Genomic DNA, 19,973 nt, shown 5'->3' with positions numbered 1-19,973 from the left:
GGCGAACGAAGGAATATATATTTCAACCCTGAAGGAGGTCACCCTTTTTCAGGTACCACCGCCAAAGTAAACTTTCTGCCCTGAATTTATTTTTCCTTCTCCTGCCAGGCTGCTATTGGATAGCACTATGGGCGCCTATCGTGACATGGCTCGATATTATGTGTGTGGAGCGCCGGAGAAGTTTGAGCGCTCCTCTGACCGCATCTAGACCGCTTGGGCGAGGGAACTTTTCACAAGCACAACTTGGGCGCCCCGTAACTATTGTGGGCGTACCGCTCAAAAGTATGGAGTTGTCTTCTGAACCCACTGGTCTCGATCGCTCTAGTTTAAGTCAAAAAACGTTCTCACGGACGAACAGATATATCTCCCCCTCCTCATCCGAAGAGTGCTCAGATTGTTTCTGTGATAACCTGCAGAATGTCTGCATAGTGTTTCACCAAACAAGTCAGGCTCCGGAAATCCTGCTGGATTGCTCGGAAAACCTGCCTATCCAACCTCCGGTCTAACAGGGAGACAGGTGGTCGTAGCACATTGGTACAAGAGGAACGGGGGTAACTTGTGGTCGATGCGACAGACATGTGGCATCACGGAGACAGGAGACTGGAAAGGGAAAGAAATGCCTCGCTCATATTGTAGCGATCACTCGTCTGAGGAGTCAAAAATTTTTTTTTCTCATGCCCACGTAATCCCGTATAAAAAGGTTTGTTCCTGGAGGCCGCAACCCAAGGGAAGGCGTTTTGGTATGGAATGAATTCACCCAGGGAATGGCATGTCATTGGTTTGTTCCTGGAACATGCATAAGTCCATCTGCGAGCCAGAGAGGAAGGCGTTAAAATTGGGAGGCAAATTTTTCTTTTTCCTCCAATGGTTTCCAACCAGGTTCCATGGATTCAGCCCCAGATGGAGATGACAAAGCGCCCAATAACCTAGGTCGCCATCTATCGGCAAAAAATATGATCAAAGAAAGCCGTCTACCGTTTGCTTTCATCCCAGATAAGCCATTTTGAAGCCATCATGGCCGCACTGCTTCCACGAGCCCCTTTTTCGTCACTGAACGTTTTGATATTGACGACAAAATAAGCTGCGGTCAATGCCAAGGCTAGCAGGATACGTTACATAAGCTTAAAGCCTAATCCGTTTCCATGTCACATGACTACATATAAAAATGGTTTAAAGGAGAGCCACGTAAGAGTTGGGTTAGGGGAGATGAAACCGACAGGATCCGCCGATGGAAGCGAATATCTGGGGAGGATGACTCGGTAAACGCGGGGGAACAGCCTTTCATCCTGAAACTGAAGGAGTGTGTGAGGATGTTGCATGCATAGAGTGTGTGCATGTCAAATGTCAGATCTTCGACGGGTATGGAGCTTACCCATCATGACGGCGACGCAAAAGTACGGGAAGTTGGGATGTTAATCGTGCAAAATCTTAGCTTATCGGCTCTTTAATCGGCTCCGACACACTTGTCATACCTTCATCCCACTATTAGTTTATATGTGCGGATTCCTTGCGTCGTGCGCTGTATAGCCTTCCTTGGGCAAAGTTGTCAGGGTTATGCGGAAATAGCCGCCAGCTTGAGAGAATGGTGGGTTATAGACAGCTATTAATGTAAGCATGGTTGTTGCAGAGGTAGCGTATCGCTGAGGGCGCAATGTCCCCGCATGGTGCATGAACTGTGATCCTTGAGCGGCTATCTTGAACCGTTGACAGTTGGGCAGTCCGTCTCCAGCGTGCTAAACGTACTCAACTCTTCCCTCTTCCCTCTAGGACACTCAACACATCACTGACATTGTTCTTATCTCCCTTTTTCTTCTTCGGCCCTCGTTTTCTCTTGTTGTGGCTGGAGCCTCCCTGAAGAAACTCTTCATCATCGTCATCCCCAAATCTACTCTCGCCGAAACCCATATCCATATCCAAAGCATCTTCCATCTCTCGACGTCTAGCTTCCTCGAGGAATGATTTATGTTTTTCGCCAGACTTCTTAGCCGCGTCATCGTTATCAGACGTAGCTTCCTGTGTTCTGATAGTGGCAGCTTTTCTCAATGCTTCTCTTATGGTAGGGTCGGACATAAGCGGGTTGGAGCTGCCGGCAGATTCCTGCGCAGAAGCTTCTGGTTGCTGCTTGACTTTGCCTGTAGTGAAATAGTCACGGCGTTGTGTCGAAGGGGGTTTGTTTTCGTTCTGGGTCTTTGCTCCAGGCTGGGAGGTGGTTTCCTTCACGGCTGAACCATCATTTTTGTCATCTTCTTCCTCAGAAGATGTGCCCTCATCTTCGTTAGCATTAGCCAAGGGGTTGTAATCATCGCCAACACCAGCGAATATATCCTCATCCTCCTCAGCCTCCACGGGATCAGTAGGCTTCATCCTCGCCAAAAATTCCGCCGGAACTTCCATCCCAAGCGGCTTTACGTTCTTATCCACTGATAGAAGGTGTGGATTGGCATCTCCCGGTTTATCCAGCCATCTTGTCTTTCTCTTTGTCTTCCCATCTGAGTCTGTGATGACCAATATCTCTTTCCGTCTCCCATTGGCATCCGTCTCGATCCAACGTTTTTTCTTACTTTCTGTGGAGCCAATCTTCTTAAACTTGCTCCCAAGTGAGGGTTCTGGTTGGGGTGCTGTAGCTAGGCGGCTCGCTTTGAGCTGCTTCAAGATCTCATCGCGGGTCATTTTTTTGCTTCCCACTTGTGCCAAAGGCGCCAAAGTGCCTTTCTTCTTCCCCTTCTCCCTTACCTCAATGCTCCCAACCTTGTCCTTCTCTTTTTCCTCCACGATTCGTTCAAACTCATCGTCATCATCATGCGTTGCGTCTGGTTGTGGATCTTGACTCTTAGTGGTAATATCTTCGCCTGCTTTCACCCTCTTCAACAACTGCCAGTCAAGTCCCTTGATTAAGTGAGTACTCGAGACATCACCACCCACTCCAATCTCGGCTCGTAGTTTGTCAAAAGTAGGCTGGTCAATTTGTCCGAGTTTCAATAGCTCCTCTAGCCCACGAACACGTTCTTCTCGATCATCTGCCTCCTTACTATCGTTCCTCTGCCGTAATGATGCCCTATCCTCGTATCCTGGGGCATATTTATACCCTTTTGGGCCAGTAGACGATTTGAATTTCTTGGAGGGTGGCTGACCCTCAGAGTCGCGTCTGTGTTCTGCAAGCTGGCGAGCAAAATCAACACCTGAAACCGCGCGCCTGATTAAAAAACTGACTTAGCATTGGACGAACAAGATCTTCTCTGAGAAAATCCACAGGCTTACGGTGTCATTGGGATGCTGGATCGCATCCTTGACCCCAACGCACCACTTCTTCCTGTGGCAGCAGCATTGTCACCAGACGACGCTTGTTTGGCCGTAGACTCCGTCGGCCTAGCAGAGGTCGTCTTGTTATCGAAAAGTAACCTCCGGAACTGTTCGTTATTCATATTGCAGCCTGGTGATGCAGCTTGTGCCAACAGCTCAACATCTCCAAAGCTCTCGAAAGAACAGCTCGACCTGATCGAGCCATGCCTGTTTCGGAAGGTACATAATTTCATCACGTGTACAAACAACTAGTTATGTCATCCAAATCATTGTTATGTAATCAATCACCCGATATTTTTTCGGACTTTTTCGGGTCCCTGGAGAAAGTTTAAATAAAAAAACAATCTTCTTGCTTTGGTAACTAATACGGAGCAACACGATGTGATATTCAGATAATTATACGGCGTATATCTAAGATAGCTATACACAGAAGATACTGCTGCGGAAACAGTGTGTTACCGTACGTCCTCCCTTCCTAGTGTATTAAAATAATATCGATCTGCCCCTGGAATGGCCACTGTTTGTCCCCACATCCTCGGGCTTTCGCTGTATAGAGTAGGGACCGGCCCTGCTAGGCTCCAAGGTCGTTTGGGATATCATACTCCTTACCTCTACTAAAAAGGCGTCTGTACAGAGCACTTCAACGGTCATTGCTGCTCCGAAAGATATGCTACGGACACTATTAATTTATCGCGGTTAGTAGTTAGTAACCTCCGTACAGGATCCTCCTAGAAGTACAAACTATAACGTATCATCACTCCTTAACCCACTACCTCTTCCCCCTTCTTCTAGTAAGTCACTGTGGTTAGGAACGGTCAGGGGTCAGCGGAATAGATATTTAGAGTAAGAAAGGACAGGCATTGAAAGTAAAAAGACATTGTTGTATAGAGTACTCTAGGAATAGAGAAGCAATAAGGGCAAAGAAAAAGAGGAAGTTCCTGCATAAGGGCTGCATGGCACGGAGTACTAACCCAAATTATATCAGCTGTAGTGTCTACAACGCTCTCTAGTCGAAGGTTGTGAGACTCCTCCGTTGTTTACTCCGCATCCATTGTTTACTCCGTTCTTCCGGAAAAGCGTTGAGGCAGGATGTAAGGATCTGATAGGACCCTGCATGTGATTACAGGGACAAAATCTATAAGGATAAATTGATTTCTGTTTTCTGTTGGCACACTGTAGCTAAACAGAGCTCAGGCTGGGCTCCGGGTTAGTGGTAAGTGTGCATGGCACTTATCCACCAGGTTTCAAATGCAGTAGTATACTTCTTCCATCCCCATTATCTGTCGATTCGGCGGAAATCATACTCCATAGAGAGGAACCCTCGTAGGCGGCCCAGGACGCTAAAGGTAACTTAATTTCTTGTTGAGCACTCTCCAACAGCTGGGCCTTCAGGCACAAAGGATCAACAAAATGTGGCCTTCATGGAATTTCAGGCTCACATAAACCAAAATACGGCCTGGCAAAGCATCTATAAGGGAAGAAAAGAAGCTGTTCCTACTATACAACACCCAGCACCGTTCCACCTATTTGGTAGAAGAAAATCGGAAGACGGGGCCTAGGGGCGATGGGGATATGTAGAATCCTTCCAACAAACCGTCGGACCCAATCTCCGGTAACCAGGCCCTGTTCCTCGTGATAGCTGTGGTAGATCCGATCTGCCGCGGTTCGCATTACCATGCGGAATGAACGATTAAAATCCATGTAAATATTCACACCAATAGGGTATGAAGCCCTTTGCAAGAATTTATTCCCACCGGAATTTCCACCGTAGAAGTGGCTGTGATCTGCTGCTCCCAAGAACAATGCAGGAACAATGGAAATCATGATCCAATCGGTTGAGAGGAGCTAATCGACAAGCAGGCAAAGCTTGCCTGTAGCAAAGAATATCGCCTGGGAGCATTTTTTGAGGACCTATAGCTTTTGAGCTCCAAGACCCAAGATGTAGCATTCGCCCAAGCGGAGTGCTCCTTTTCCCTTCTGCTTCCTGGATAGGAGCCTAGTGAGCACATAGGATATAAATTCATCCTGCTCCTCCTGGTGCTGGTGAGAGGGAACCTCTAGCACAGATTCCCAATTCACCCCCAGCAACACTTCCTCCAATACCTGAAGGAAAGCAGTGACAGCCACCAGCCGCCGGCATGAAGTGGAATCTCACAGCCTCTCTTATCATCTGCCTTGCGGCATCCATATGCAATGCTGGTCGGGACCCTGGCTTTGTTATTCCAGATAGGGTCGACTGCACTGATACACTCATAATTGTTGCCCGTGGAACAAGCGAACCGCCAGGTGAAGGCCCCCAGCACGTCATTGCTGAAGAGGTCCAGCGTAGACTCGGAGCTCACCGGGTCAAGCATATTCCACTTGAATGGCCTGCATCCCTCTTCCCCACGTATGGCGAATCCGTTAAAACCGGTACTGAAAATCTCAAGAAGACGATCTCCAAGTACACTTCCGAATGCCCAGACATCAAGATTGTCCTGATGGGATTTTCTCAGGTGTGTAAATGCAGGCTTATGCAAGGATCGCACGTTTTCTGGCACGCCAACTAATATATGGTTGTAATTATGTAGGGGGCGCAAGTTATCAGTGATACTCTTTGCGGTATGGATGAGAAGAACTTCCCGAAAACTGAGCCCATCGACCCGTCGCTAGGGGCTTTTGGTATGTTTCACTTGTCAATTTATGGACAATAAATCTGTGTCAAGTATTTGGAATGAACTGCTACTAACCGTTTTTTAGTCGCTGCTGCCGTCGGAATGGGAGACCCAACCTTTAACCCCGGTCTTAGCTACGATTATGGGACTGCCACTCATCACGGAGTATGTTTCTCAACAGCTATGTAGCAGAGCAGGATGATTCGGTTAGGGAAAGGATGCTAACTCTTCTGGAACAATTAATAGTGGTTCCCCCGGCGCAACGATAAGTCGTGTGTGGCATACGACTACATCCGCATTTCGTACTGCGATAAAGGCGACATCTATTGCGACCACGGTGTCGACCCAAAAGTTCACAGCAGTTACTTTAAGACGTATTTCGAGCATTGCGTTGAGTTCATCATCGACAGGGTCAAGGCTCGCTAGCCTTGTTCTTAGAATGTGGGTGTACGTGGGTATTGGTATATATATTTGCGCAAACGCGGCGTTCGCTGTATCTAATCTTAATATGTTATTTTGGTTTTGATGAGCACACTAGAGAGTGCCAGTTGCAGGTTTGTTACAACACTGTACTTCTTCCAATAAATATTATTGGTATTGTAGCCGGATATAGAAAAATGGGCTATACGATGTTCGAGAAATCCGCCCCACGAGAATTTCAAATACCGATAGCATGACAAAATCCCAGATACAGCAATTTTTCTTTAATTTGTGCTCTGTGCTCCATATACCCTGACAATCAACTGCCTTAAAATGGTAGCGACATAGGCCAGCAAACAGGATGACTACACTGACGTAGTCCCTGGCGCGCCACCTTGAAATTTGCAGTCAACTGCAGTCAGTCTTCCCACAGAAGAAGGTGAAAGTACGGGTATTCGTGAGAAAGAGGGGGAGCGTATAAGACCTGGACTGATGAGCGGGTATCGAGTCTAGAATGGCTGAGTAGGTTGAAGATGACCCTGCTTTTCATGAGCTGGGCTAGTAGTAAGTCTAACGACGAACTTGAATACTTGTAGGCTCGTTGGCATAAAGAATATGGGTTGGAATTCCTCCCTACGTCTGGTATGAACTGGTGGTATATCTCTAGGCCCAAGTGAATCCTCCGCTGAGACGAGAGCACAGCTGCTGTCCTAACCTTACCAGGTCGCGGTATGAAGGCCCATGGGTTACCGCATGTACATACTCTGTACGCTGCTCTGAACGCTGCTCTGAACGCGTGGCATATTCCTTAACTAGACATGGGTTTCCCAGCCATGAAGCCCAAACACCGCAAGTAAGTCTCTCTCTCTCTCTCCGCGGTTGTTTTGATGTCGTTTCGAACATCGAAATAAATAAAAACACCAAGAGATTTTGCTGGGCAATGCCACGTGATGATCTCACTCAATTTCAACCTCTGGCAAATGCCGAACAACAACTGCAACGAAGACGAGGACGCAGCTATGGCTTGTTGGGAGATGAGCTCTGTATATCTATTAGGTACTATATATGTGAATGATATGGTACTACTTCCTATTTATGTACGCTTTAAAAGGCTAATATACACACCGAACAACATGAAATGCAGCAGATACCGTCTATGCCCATTATTTTTATCTGCTGCTGCCCTCTGAAATTTTCGGCCTGTGAATGAGTGGAGAAGGTGCATAAAGCCGCACCAATGACTTGAGGTCATATTTTGGCTGTGAGCTTTGCGCCTCCCAGCCGAATTCGTAGCGCGGTATAGCCAGCTACCGAGACCAGGAAACTTATGCCAGAAAAGACACATGGATATGTGAAACTGCCGCCGTCTCGCGCGATGATTGCTCCACCGATGGGAGGGCTGGTGAGCGTGGCAATGGAGGCAATGGACACGACCATCCCCATTCGGAAACCAAGCTCCTTCATTGGAGAAACGACGGCTATCAATGGCATTCCAAGTCCTATTCCGGCGCCAGAGCTGATACCAAATAATGCTGAAAATGCAAATATGGCTCCTGTACTCCTTCCGGGTAACCAAAGCGCCAGCACGAGTATGGTTGAGAATAGCGTCATCACAATCATGACGTTGAAACGCCCGATGCGATCGCCGATATAGTTGGGCACCGTACGGCCAAAAAAGCTTTGTTCAAAGTTAGCCATAATTCCGGCGATACATGTACACTGCGTTGATGCTTACCTGGCGCCATTCAGAACCGGCACAAGCGAGTAGGCCAGGCTTTGTGGCATGCCATAGTGGATGGCAGACACGACTATGTAATCGAAAGGGATAAACATTCCCCCTACATAAAACGAGTCAGCCTAGCAATTCACACTAAGAGGATACCTGATCTGCTTACAGAATAAAAAGAACATGGAAAACCACATCAGGTTGAAGTTCAACTCTTTCAAAGGAGAGAAATAGTTCGATAGCTTGAAAGGACGCGGGCCATGGTTAAAGTTCGATGTGATCGTCAAGTCGGCATATATAAGCAGCCCAAGGATTAGAAAGGCACAGATTCGCATGGTCCATCCGAACCCTACGGCCGGGAGGAGATGCTGGACCATGAGCGGGAATATAACCCCACCCAATGACGAGCCTGCAACGGTCAAACCGGCAACGAGGCCCCTCTTCTCTCGGAAGTAGGTTTGAGGCTGAACTAACGGTTAGAGTATATCCTTGATATTGAGAGTGGGGGTGACACATACTGCGGCCATTGCCGGGTTAAAGATGAAGGAAGCCCCTATTCCCGAGCATACAGATTGGCTGAGCACGAACTGATAGTACTTGGTTGAGATGCTTGCCATCATAAGGCCCAGGACATGTAATACTGTTCCGATGGCGAGCGGTACACGTGGGCCATACCGGTCGAACAGTCTCCCAGCCACCGGTGACATGAACATCATGAAGAAGACTAAATTGTTATCAGTTAGCGATGACATATCCGACTTAATTGATGCAATTTGCCACTACCTACACTCCATCGATGTGATCCATGAAATTGCAGACCTAGAATACCCCTTCAACTGGTTCATCTCATAGTTTGCCTGGAACAAAGCTATGCAATTGACCCATCCAAAGGACACAAACAAGGCAGCAGCTGCTCCCGAGACCGTCAGCCATGCCTTGAACCCCCCTTCTGGAAAGGTGGGGGTAGTTTCCTTGGGAGTCCCAGCATCTAATCCTTTCTCAACGCTGGACGCATCTGAAGGCGTAGTCGATTCCTCCATGGTTATGAATGTTTGTACTTGCAGACAGGGGAAGGAACGATAATGCCTTCCAGAGAAGAAGCTGCTCAAGCCAAAGAAGATCGCTATACGGGTTATATGATGCTTATTCTCATCATCCTGAAGCCGTGCATCGCTCTTATATCTTCCTCCTTTCTCGCGGCCTTTCGGCTTCCGCTTGCCTTGATATCTCCGACGTCCGGCCATATGTCATCGGCGATAAACCTAATATGTCCCGGTTAAATGTTATACCGAATCCGACACGTCATAATCTGCAAAGCCGAAATCCTCCACCCGGATTTAGATCCACCCTCGGAGATAGTCGGCCAGACAGAATAAAACGTGTTGATTTTTTTTCTTTCCTATTGATATCAACGAGTTTCATAACTATTGCATTTGCATTTCTTTCGTTCGTATTGCTTCTGAGTCACGACGCAATCGCGTTCGGCTCGATGAGAGTGCGGAGATGATGAAAGAACATTTCACGATAAAGCCGAGCCGAAGAACAGAAAGAAGACTGGCCACCACTGGCACACCACTGGCACTCCCACGCAAGGTTAGGCGCAATACTTAGCTGTCTGCTTGTGGTGAATGCCCTTATCTGCACCTGGCTATTTTGATACTATTTGCTTCCTATCGCATGATTAACGGACCATGGCTCCAGTAGCCAAGAACATACATGTGGGTAGGCGCATGGAACCACGACATGTGCGCTAGCTACTATATACCCGTACGCTTGCCGTTTTCGGCTTTGAACCTGCAGGGCTCTCAACCCAGTCACATCGTTGTAACCCTGTGTACACTCTCTAGTGTCCAGCGGTTCTCCGTGTCAAGCAAACATTGTGGTTGGCATCTGCACTGCACCTGGATTGTCTTTACCGCAATGATTGCCCAGCAATCCAGGTTACAGAAATATGCGGTTTGGCGAGTTTGCCTATCGCACCGCAGTTCATTGTGCATGTTGTGTTTTCACACCTTCACCTGGCTGAGGGATAAAAGGGCGTTGCATTTCCCCGTGGTTTCGATTTATTTCAACCAACCAACAGTCATCAAACAAATAACGACGCTTAACAAACATTGACCATGTCTTGGCTTCCTCTTCTTTATGCCTTTTTCGCCGCCTCCCTCGTTTGTGGAGAGCTCACTATGCGGGGAGTAAAGACTTACTCAAGCGGTTCCCAAGGCGCTTCAGAGCTCGATGTGGGCATCGCAAACAAGTGCACTCTCTACCACCAAGTACTTCAAGGGGAAACTTGTTTGGAGATTGCCTTGCAATATAGTATCTCACCTCGAAATTTGTCTCGTTGGAATCTGTACGTCCAATTCCCGTCCACACAGGAAGCCTTACTAGAGCCATGTTACTGATAAATATTGTTCTTACAGCCTTGGGACCAGGTGCTCTAGACTTCGTCCTGGGCAATTCATCTGTGTTGGAGTGAAGGATATATCCGGTCAGCCGGTCCCTCGTTCAATACCCCTTGATAGCCATTGGGCGGAAGATGCACCGACCCCGAGTCAACCAAACGTCTCCAAGAAATGCGTCAAATGGTATAAAGCGCAACTAAACGACAACTGCAAGATCATAGCTGAGGAAAAATTTCATTCATTTACGCTTGAACAGTTTATTCAGTGGAACCCTGATGTTGGTACGGATTGCATGAGGCTATATGCAGGTTGGTACTATTGTGTTGGCGTTGCTGGATGGGTGATTCCCACTCCAACTGCGATGCCCCCTCCAACAGCTATACCCAACCCCATCCCAACTGATCCCAGGCCAGAACGTCAGCAGCCAGGGACGATTCGTGGCTGCAGGGCATTCCATTTCGTCATGCCAAACGACAGCTGCATTAAGATTGAGGAAACGCACGGAATTTCTGACGCCGATTTTCATAAGTGGAACCCAGAGGTTGGCCCTGCATGTTTAAATCTCTGGGCTGGCTATTACGTGTGTGTTAGAGCATAAGAGGAATGGCTCCTTTGCTTGGCCACTATGAAAGCTAGACATTATTTCTTACTTCTGCTGTTCTTAGGACAATGTCTAAGTCTATCAAGTTCTGGATCGAGAATATCATCGGAAGCTCCTGAGCCTTTTCTATTTTCCTGATGGTCATCTGTATGTATTTCTGCCTGCACCAAACCCCTAACAGTAACCTCTTGTATCAATTGCAACGATCTTTCCGCCTTCCGTTACCGTTCCGTTGATCGGGAAGTTGAACGCCCCAGAAGTTATGGCATACAGAGTATTTGTGTCACCAGGAAGCTTGCCGAAAGCTGGCTGGACCACACCAGACATCGTTAATTCGTCTGGCTCCCCCAAAACTGCGGTGACATTGCCATCGGGTGAAACTGTGATCAAGCGGTTATCTGCATTGGTCGCAATCCACATCGTGTCGTCATTCCGTGGACCAAATGTGAAGTTGTCAAGGAAGAATGAGCGGACCTCCTTAACAAGCTCACCCTTCGCTCCGGGAGCGGCAAAACCTTGCCGTGTCGTGCGAATACGGTACACCCTCGCTTCAAAGCTGTTGGTCCAGTATAGGTATCCCTTGTGGTACTGAAGGCCATCGATTCCGAACTGTGTAGGTGCCCATGCAGGACCACGCATCGTTGGATCTTCGATTCCAAGCTTGTACTTGCGAGCAATGGTATCTACATGCCATATCACCCCAACTGTCGAGTCGGCAACTAAAAGGGTGCTGGGTTTATCTGGGATGACCTCCAATCCAGACAAGAGACCACCGTAAGGAATATGGACAAGCTCCTTAACGATCGCCTTTCCGGGGTTAAATCGACGACGAGTAGGACGAAGATCGAGCTCCCAGACACCAAAAGTACCGTTGATACCGATTCCCAGGTGGACTTGCTTGCCTGCGTAAAAGGCGTAGACGTCTGGCCGTGTTTCTATAATGCTGGTGGCAACGTTTGCGATCTTAGAGTCGAACTGGTAGACCTCAGTGACTTTGGGTGACTTGGTCGTGGGTCCTGAGACATAGTATATTGTCCCATTTGGCCAGGCGGTAGTTACGAGGATATCTCCATTGGAGCGGACATAGAGACTTTGCAGGTATGTAGGGTCTGGGAATTGATGGAGAACTCGATAGGGAAGTGGAAGAGACGGTCGGCAATCTGTGAGAGCATTCACAAGGCACGACAAAAGGGGTAAGAGGACGAAGAAACGGCTGAAGCTAAAGAACATCATGATTCCTAGCTGATTCCAATATCTGCTAACCGGTCAACGAGAAAGAGTGGACTGGCAGCGCCCGATGTCGTGGGCCTGGCTACTGACGGCCATCCAACAATCATATATACCAATCTACCAAAAATTTCTGCGACGTCCTCAAGAACCTCCACAAAATGCAAGTAGGCTACATTATTTCCTCTATTCTCCGAATACTCCATTTGTGCTATTCCTCCGAAAAAGTATCAGTGTTTGATTATCCGAGTGTCTTCCTTCAGCTCCCTCCGATTGCACCAAGTCAAAACCTTCTCTTTAACATCCCTGCGGATTTGCATACGACGACCCATTTTACTGGTAATTGGAACATGATTATATTCATTCCGTCGGCCCATATGAAGAAAGTAATTCGCGATATTCCAATACTTTATCCTATATGGCCCACTTCATATCAACTGAAGTCTGAGCTCTGCTCCGGACCTCCTTTGGGTTTTATCGGAGCATCTCACCTTCGCTGGTGGCTTTCTGGTCTTATAACTAGACACCATGCTCGTTAATTTAAGAGCATAAGTACATCGGGAGTCGCACCGAACAGGCGCTCTATTCTCGAGCGAAACGCTGCCTGTGCCAATTTCCATCGGTATAAACTCCCGTCTTGTTGGAGAACGAACTCCCAATCTCTAATATGAAACTCCCTCTCCTTTCCTTGTTGGTTTTTGCATCCTGTTGTCACTCTCTACCAAGAATTCCAGGCAATAGTTGGGATGTAAAACGGGCGGCATGCGAAAACACGCCTACATCGCGACACTGCTGGGGAAAATATGATGTCGACACGAATTATTATACTACGATACCGGATACGGGGAAAACTGTTGAAGTTTGGCTGTCGGTTGAAGAGGGATTGTGCAATCAAGATGGATATCGACGGCCATGCATGACCTTCAATGGCACCATGCCAGGGCCTGCCATCGTTGCGGACTGGGGAGATGACCTCGTTATCCACGTTACCAATAATTTGAAGAGCAATGGCACTGCTATCCATTGGCATGGTGTTCGTCAACTCAACAGCGTCGAACAAGACGGAGTCCCAGGTGTTACTCAGTGCCCAATCATCCCAGGTGAAAGCTACACATACAAGTTCAAGGTTACCCAATACGGATCGAGTTGGTACCACAGTCACTTCTCTCTCCAATACACGGAAGGTCTTTTCGGTCCTCTCATATTCAATGGGCCCGCAACGGAGAACTATGACAAAGACATGGGCGTTCTGTTCCTCCAAGATTGGGCTCATACAACCACTTTCAGGGACTGGAACGCGAAGGAGAAGTATGGTATCACCAAGTCATTGAACAATCTTTTATTAAACGGTACCAATACTTTCGATTGCACTGGTTCTCGAGACCCCAACTGCGTTGGCGGGGGCAAGAAGTTCGAAATGGTTTTTGAACCTGGCAAGAAGTACCTCATCCGCCTAGCCAATGTGGCGATGGATAGTCTATTCCAATTCAACATTGATGGGCACAAGTTCAAAGTGATTGCCGTTGACTTTGTACCAATTATACCGTACGAGACGGATAACGTTCTGGTCAACGTCGGCGAAAGATACGATATCGTCGTCGAGGCAAACGCTACTCCAGGGGACTACTGGATGCGTGGTGGCTGGCTGAGGGCTTGCCAGGGCGTTGCAAACGATAACCCAGGTTCCATCACCGGTATCGTACGGTATAACTCTAGAAGTACTAAAGTACCGACTACCACCAGCACAATTCAGCCGCCAAAGCTATGCAGCGACGAACCGGCCGAAAAGCTGGTACCTCGCGTGAAGTTTGATGTCGGAACAATTACCGGGACAACTGTCGAGGGAATAAATGTCCGCTTGACACATGCAGCACTATTTCAGTGGACTATCAATGGGAGTAGCTTGGCTCTGGACTGGAACAAACCCACCTTGCAATATGTCTTTAAGAACTCATCGGCCATCCCCACCCCTTACAATGTGGTTCCTGTGGAGGTAAGTTTTACCTGTAAACCCTTGATAAACTAACTAGCCCTTTCTAACTTTTTACAACAGAGGAAGAGCTCCACTGGTGATGAATGGGCAGTGTTGGTAATTCAGAACACTGCTGCAGCGCTCTTTGCGAAGTAAGTACTCCCTACAGTCTATCCTTAATCAAATCTCGGAGAATTCCCTTGGCTAACAATGGCCGATTTACAGTATTGCCCATCCCATTCATCTCCATGGACATGACTTCTGGATTCTTGCTCAGGAGACGGGTAAACTATGGGACGGAAACATGGATTCGTTCAAGCTCAATGGCGTACCGCGAAGGGATACTGCTTTGCTTCCCGCTAGGGGATACCTTGCAATCGCGTTCCGACTCGATAACCCGGGTGCATGGCTCATCCATTGTCATATTGCATGGCACAGTAGCCAGGGGTTAGCACTAGAGTTTGTTGAGAGCCCACACTCTATATCAGTCAGCAACGCGGCCAGGACAGTATTCGATAATACTTGTGCTTCCTGGGGAAAGTGGTATCCAGGCTCACCCTGGCCACAGGATGATTCTGGTATCTAGAAGATCAGTAGCGTAATTCGGTTGGGCCTACTTGTGCCAGCTTAGATGACATATAGTTCCGGAGAATCGTATATAGCTTCTACCGGCCTTAATATACATTCAATAGAGAGGATATCCCAGAAGAATCTAACTATGGTATGCCTGTTCTTAAATCCCATAGGCATATATTATTGGTGGTTTATTAGTTACCGGGAATATGTACACTGAGGCCAAAGAATTAACCTGGAGCGGGTTTTGGCTGGAAGTATTAGCTATTGAACTACAACTAAATATAGCAGTAGATCTTTACAGTAAGCCTTTGTATCCGACAGCTACATTTTTCACCAGTGTTGGTTAAAGAAACGAAGAATAGTCTTGTAGCCACGAATGTACTCTTCCTTGGATCGAGGGTTGGCGAGGTTAGCACGCGCGGCCATCCAGCCATGAACCTGATCATCAAAGGTCTCAACATGGTGTGAAACGTTCAATCTGCTCTCAAAGTCTTTGATGGTATCGGCTGGCTCTTCTTGAGATGCAAGAAGCGCATACGGCACCCGGATTTTGTCGGCACCCGCGGGGTCTACCATGGCTGGGTGAATACCCGCAGCAATGGAAAATGGGTTAGAGTCACGAGAAGTCACAAGTTCAGTGACTTTACCTCCCCAGCAGTACTAAATGGCATGAGTCAGTGGCCCTTGTGATAGGAATGGAATAGCGGACTTACGCCGATGAGGGCCCAAGATTTAATAGAAGGGTTCGCTGCCTTCAGGGCCTCAACATAACCTGGTAGTGCATCAGCAACACCATGGGGGGTGTTATTCCCAAACCAAGCACCAAGATCTTTCTGTTTCTGTTCAGTGTCCGGCGGGTACCTAGCAGTTTAAACGTGAGCTGTCATCTTCTTGACAAGAGGGCGATCGCCTTACCACTCAGTTGGGCATGAGTTCCCCTTGAACCAGTCTGGCATAAACACTTTATAAGTGCCAGTGTTGCTGGCTCCGAGAATGTCGACTCCTTGAACGGTCTGGTCGACGTATCCAAAGATATCGAACACTGCGACGATACCTTTGGTTGCGTCAGAGGATCCAGTGACGTCTATATAAAGACTGATTAGCCATGAAGCGCTCCCCTGGTTCGTGAACAAGCGTACATGTCTTCAGGCCTCCAAGCTCTTCATATGAGCCTTTGGGGACATATCCCGACGTTATAACTGGCGGGATATTACAACAGGCCTCGTTATGACCGTGAGTAGCAGGCATGGTAGACATGGCAGCGGCTCGTAGACAGTGCCTGACTGAGGGAGATAGACGGGTCTTCGTAAGCTGCTGAGTCCGTGTGTTGGCCGTCTGCAAGGTCGAGATAGTCCTAGTTGGTTGTGACAGGGGCGCTGCTAGAGGGCGAGAGGGTGATGGCGATCTTATAGCTAAAGCAGAGGTATCTGATGCTGGTGATAGGGCAGCCGGGTACGCCCTGAGAGCAGAGTGGATGGCGCGTCTCGACACTCTTCCTGGTATCTGCGAAGACATCTTGACCCTGCAACTATAGCAAGTAACCTTTCTCTGGATAGACAGCTACCGATTTCTCGACTGGACCAGACGTGTTCAAGTAGTCCGGCTTCTCGCTGCAGCCAAGGCACGGAGTAGAAAAAGGCCGAAGAAGAGCAACCAAAACAGCAGCACTTTCCCGGCCACGTCGGAGTTTAGAGCGTCGGAGCTTCTTGCTGGAGTGGCAGCGACCGTCCGACCGCCGGACCTGCATTGGGGGCATGCACCATGCGTCTTAAGCATACGAATTATGTGGTTAGAGTGGTAAGACAGGCCGGATCAAAGGAATCTAGTCTGCTCGGTTAATTACTCTGACGAGGCGCAACGGTCGGATGGTCGGAGCGCCCAAAGCGGACGGTCAAGTGGAGCCAACCTTAAGCGGCACAACTTTTAAGCTTAAAATACTTTAATGTGTTTCCCGTCCTTTGTATATTCTTGCGTGTCGAAAGAAGAAACCCACACGGTTGGGGCTGCACACTTCTGGAAATCGACAGGAAAAGGAAAGGGAAGGAATAACCTGGAAAAATCGCTAGGGAAGACATCTTCGCGTATCATTTTTTTGTTTTGAACGAATGTTCCGTCGAAAGCTAGGCTGGTCGGAATCGGAACTTGTCTTAGTCGGAGGAATTGACGAGAAAGGAAAGCCGGCGAAATTCATACTCTGAACCGATGCAGAAGGGTTGGCCGCAAAGAGGTGTAGGTGAAGAGCCCACAGGCTCCAACTATTTAAATTGATAGCTGCTGTTATTTAGAAGACAGTATAGACACAGGCAGCCCCTATTCAAAAATTCCGCCCACACTCTTCATATTCATATCAAGAAACGTGAAAATCAAACAGCCGTATCTGGAATCCTCAAAATGTCAACTCCCAGTGTTCCCGCGGGCGTCATAGTCCCCATGCCAACCTATCTGTTCAGCGCAACGGTGAACCTCGCAAAGCCCCTCGACCCAATTCCCCTACTCGAAGGCGGAGTCCGTATCGTTGAGCCTATCACCGGTGGAACCATCCAAGGCCCAGCTTTCAATGCCACAATCGAAGGTGGTGTCGCTTCCCCAATTATCGTCAAGGGCGAGAACGGTGCAAAAGCGCAGATGGCGTATATTTACGCCTACGGCCATGCGAGCGACGGATCGCCGTTTTATATCGAAGAAAGCGGTATCGGGTCAGGCGCGACTCAGAACACTAGGTTGATAATCCAGGTTGGGGGGAAGTACCAAGGTCTTCAGGCCATGTACGTACTAGGACAGCCGACAGTAAATGAGGCCCGGACTGTGGCGTCTGTGGAGTGTTTCAGCATACCGTTGCCTTGAGTTTAATGTGACCGAATAGAGGAACAGCTGAGGGAGAATCCAGTCTTTTGCAATCAACGAACATGTATACCGCCGCGTGGTTGATTTTTTAAGCAATAAAGTAGTAAAGCTCCCATAACACCAGAACACCTTGACTGGTCATAAATGTACAAGTTTCAAAAAGAATCAATGGGTATAATAAGGGATAAAGAGGCATATTGAATATCATCGCACATGCATCATATGAATGAAATACCGACAGGCAATAGAGCAAACTAGTGTTATCGACTCGTTGCATCAGAATTCGAGCGGTGCTCATCCTGCACATGGACTGTCCAGTCTGTTGTATACCGGATGATGAGTCTATCGGACCCTTCGTCTTCAGTCTGGGAGGGGCCTCCATTAAGGATCCTGCTGTCTGAGAAAGCATCCGCATGTTGGCTGTAGTCATCGGGTCTAAACGATCGCTGAGTACCCCCAAACTTGTTCTGTATTGAGCCCTTGACACTCTTGAGCTGCCGCTGTCCTGATGCCCCAATTCCACGCGGGTTGACCACGCGCCTCAAACTTGTCATGGCATACTCGGTAAAAGTGTTATCGTATACTCCGCCTGCCAAGCGGCTTTTAAATGAGATGCTGAGTAGACCCGTATTTGCCCTGTCCATGAAGGGTTTGAAGCCAGGGAGACAGGTAATGATTGTGTTCAGCATTGCATGGCACTGCGTTGTAACATGGTAGGGGACGCTGTCGAACATGGGATCCCCGTGGCCGTCAATATCCTTGAAATATGTTGCTCGAAGGATAGACGCTGCTATCACACTAATTTTTTTTTTGAACACGCGTTAGATAGAAGCTACCGATGGTCACAAAAGACCGAGGTAGAGAAAAACATACACTCCACGACTGGCAAACACGCCAAAGACGATCCTCTTCTGCGTCTTGTTCATGTGCAAGTCCCATACAATCCACCCCGGAACCACGATCAAGCAGAGGTCAGTAAACACATCTATTCCTGTGGCGGCAGACCAGAAAGCGACCTAGAAACGATGCATTAGCGCAGGTTATACATCTATAATCGAGGAGCGGAGGATAATTATATCATACTATGTTGAAACATTTTGCATCGGAACGCGGATCCCAAGGTGCAGAGGCGCTGCACTGGAACCCATAGACAATGATTGCTATCACTGTCCAAGCCAGCAGGAAGATCAGGGAGCCCTTGATCCCGCCTCTATATTTGTTTGCTGGCACCACGCGCTCGATAAAACTGAGAGTGGAGAGCTTTGCCAGGGAAATGGCCAGGATATACATTATCGATGAGACAAACACGTCCTATCTCTGCCATGTTAGAATATGCTAAGAGCCAGCGGAAAGGAAACAGCTGGACACAGTCCGGCATACCTGTCCAGCTTTTGAGATCTGGGCTTCAGTCAGCTTTGACTCGCGCTGTCCCAGGCCGTGATTGACTGCCATGGATATGGCTATGACACCGCCGATATTGACAAGCTGCGCTCTAGTCAGCTTCATTCCAATAACTACATCCAACTTGATGTTGCGCCTCTGGGGTGATATATTTACCATGGAGCCTACAACGATGGCATCGTCCATTCCCGGGATATGGGATGTCAGATACCGGACTGCCAGTCTCAGCGCGGTGGCCAGAATCATCACCACCATGGCGAACCAGCTCACGATCTGGATGATGGGCCCATGGTTATCGGGCGTCACTACCGTGTGTCTCACGCCATCAGCCGGCATAGCTCAGGACGACAGAAGTCGAAGAGGTTTGTCAATGTATGCAATCAGTCTTGACGGGGAGGCTGAGAGGCTCTCGATGCCAAAATGATGAAAGATAAAAATCCATGGGCCAATGCAGCTGATGCAGGACAGGTCAGGGACGGGATATTAACTATCTATACAGGAAAGCAACACTGGATTCTAGACAGAAAAACACCGGCGTTGAACGGTTTCAAATGCGCATACTCCGTACAGCAGCTTCGAAAGATAAAAGAAAAGAGACGAAGCAGCAGAAGTCAAAAAGTGAAGAACTGACGATCTGGGAGGCCCAAGAGCCAGCACGTCGATTCCCGAACGAAGCCTGGCAAATGTGGCGTGCGAGAGCGAGAGTGACCGGGCTTCACGGAAAAGGTTTGCTCAGGGGAGTTGACACAGAATCAGAGGAAGACGAAGGAGGAAAAAGGAACGAATCTTCATCCTCCTGCACTGCAAAAGGTGGCAGCCCGCCTATAGGTCAAGACTCCAAACCAGATGT

General features: G+C 48.3%; 10 protein-coding genes across 10 annotated transcripts; 4 read left to right on the top strand and 6 right to left on the bottom strand.

Annotated features, from left to right (window-relative positions):
- Window positions 1–1,743: 1,743 nt before the first annotated feature.
- MGYG_08727 (hypothetical protein) lies at window positions 1,744–3,422 on the bottom strand (the record flags this gene model as incomplete). Its single annotated transcript, XM_003169131.1, has 2 exons — window positions 1,744–3,193; window positions 3,259–3,422. 2 exons carry the CDS (start codon window positions 3,420–3,422, stop codon window positions 1,744–1,746), a joined length of 1,614 nt encoding a protein of 537 aa, XP_003169179.1.
- Window positions 3,423–3,688: 266 nt separating this feature from the next.
- Window positions 3,689–4,352, bottom strand: MGYG_08726 (hypothetical protein; the record flags this gene model as incomplete). The annotated part of the gene is made up of 4 exons (XM_003169130.1): window positions 3,689–3,775; window positions 3,910–3,979; window positions 4,043–4,099; window positions 4,342–4,352. 4 exons carry the CDS (start codon window positions 4,350–4,352, stop codon window positions 3,689–3,691), a joined length of 225 nt encoding a protein of 74 aa, XP_003169178.1.
- Window positions 4,353–5,438: 1,086 nt separating this feature from the next.
- MGYG_08725 (acetylxylan esterase) lies at window positions 5,439–6,380 on the top strand (the record flags this gene model as incomplete). Its single annotated transcript, XM_003169129.1, has 4 exons — window positions 5,439–5,795; window positions 5,871–5,961; window positions 6,040–6,119; window positions 6,201–6,380. The coding sequence occupies 4 exons, from the start codon at window positions 5,439–5,441 to the stop codon at window positions 6,378–6,380; spliced, it is 708 nt and encodes a 235-aa protein (XP_003169177.1).
- Window positions 6,381–7,622: 1,242 nt separating this feature from the next.
- MGYG_08724 (riboflavin transporter MCH5) lies at window positions 7,623–9,140 on the bottom strand (the record flags this gene model as incomplete). The annotated part of the gene is made up of 5 exons (XM_003169128.1): window positions 7,623–8,052; window positions 8,110–8,212; window positions 8,270–8,564; window positions 8,619–8,824; window positions 8,888–9,140. 5 exons carry the CDS (start codon window positions 9,138–9,140, stop codon window positions 7,623–7,625), a joined length of 1,287 nt encoding a protein of 428 aa, XP_003169176.1.
- Window positions 9,141–10,220: 1,080 nt separating this feature from the next.
- MGYG_08723 (hypothetical protein) lies at window positions 10,221–11,100 on the top strand (the record flags this gene model as incomplete). The annotated part of the gene is made up of 2 exons (XM_003169127.1): window positions 10,221–10,450; window positions 10,521–11,100. 2 exons carry the CDS (start codon window positions 10,221–10,223, stop codon window positions 11,098–11,100), a joined length of 810 nt encoding a protein of 269 aa, XP_003169175.1.
- Window positions 11,101–11,277: 177 nt separating this feature from the next.
- On the bottom strand, window positions 11,278–12,336 carry MGYG_08722 (hypothetical protein; the record flags this gene model as incomplete). The annotated part of the gene is made up of 1 exon (XM_003169126.1): window positions 11,278–12,336. One exon carries the CDS (start codon window positions 12,334–12,336, stop codon window positions 11,278–11,280), a length of 1,059 nt encoding a protein of 352 aa, XP_003169174.1.
- A 661-nt stretch (window positions 12,337–12,997) lies between these two features.
- MGYG_08721 (laccase-1) lies at window positions 12,998–14,888 on the top strand (the record flags this gene model as incomplete). Its single annotated transcript, XM_003169125.1, has 3 exons — window positions 12,998–14,323; window positions 14,384–14,454; window positions 14,528–14,888. 3 exons carry the CDS (start codon window positions 12,998–13,000, stop codon window positions 14,886–14,888), a joined length of 1,758 nt encoding a protein of 585 aa, XP_003169173.1.
- A 320-nt stretch (window positions 14,889–15,208) lies between these two features.
- MGYG_08720 (hypothetical protein) lies at window positions 15,209–16,135 on the bottom strand (the record flags this gene model as incomplete). Its single annotated transcript, XM_003169124.1, has 4 exons — window positions 15,209–15,538; window positions 15,592–15,739; window positions 15,794–15,962; window positions 16,018–16,135. 4 exons carry the CDS (start codon window positions 16,133–16,135, stop codon window positions 15,209–15,211), a joined length of 765 nt encoding a protein of 254 aa, XP_003169172.1.
- A 1,134-nt stretch (window positions 16,136–17,269) lies between these two features.
- On the top strand, window positions 17,270–17,722 carry MGYG_08719 (hypothetical protein; the record flags this gene model as incomplete). Its single annotated transcript, XM_003169123.1, has 1 exon — window positions 17,270–17,722. The coding sequence occupies one exon, from the start codon at window positions 17,270–17,272 to the stop codon at window positions 17,720–17,722; it is 453 nt and encodes a 150-aa protein (XP_003169171.1).
- A 260-nt stretch (window positions 17,723–17,982) lies between these two features.
- On the bottom strand, window positions 17,983–19,459 carry MGYG_08718 (hypothetical protein; the record flags this gene model as incomplete). The annotated part of the gene is made up of 4 exons (XM_003169122.1): window positions 17,983–18,520; window positions 18,596–18,738; window positions 18,806–19,033; window positions 19,103–19,459. The coding sequence occupies 4 exons, from the start codon at window positions 19,457–19,459 to the stop codon at window positions 17,983–17,985; spliced, it is 1,266 nt and encodes a 421-aa protein (XP_003169170.1).
- Window positions 19,460–19,973: the final 514 nt, after the last annotated feature.

This window comes from Nannizzia gypsea, genomic scaffold (genome assembly GCF_000150975.2).
Source record: "Nannizzia gypsea CBS 118893 supercont1.10 genomic scaffold, whole genome shotgun sequence".
Lineage (NCBI taxonomy): Eukaryota > Fungi > Ascomycota > Eurotiomycetes > Onygenales > Arthrodermataceae > Nannizzia > Nannizzia gypsea.
The sequence above is the reverse complement of the archived record's forward strand: the minus strand, read 5'-3'. Positions and strand labels throughout refer to the sequence as shown.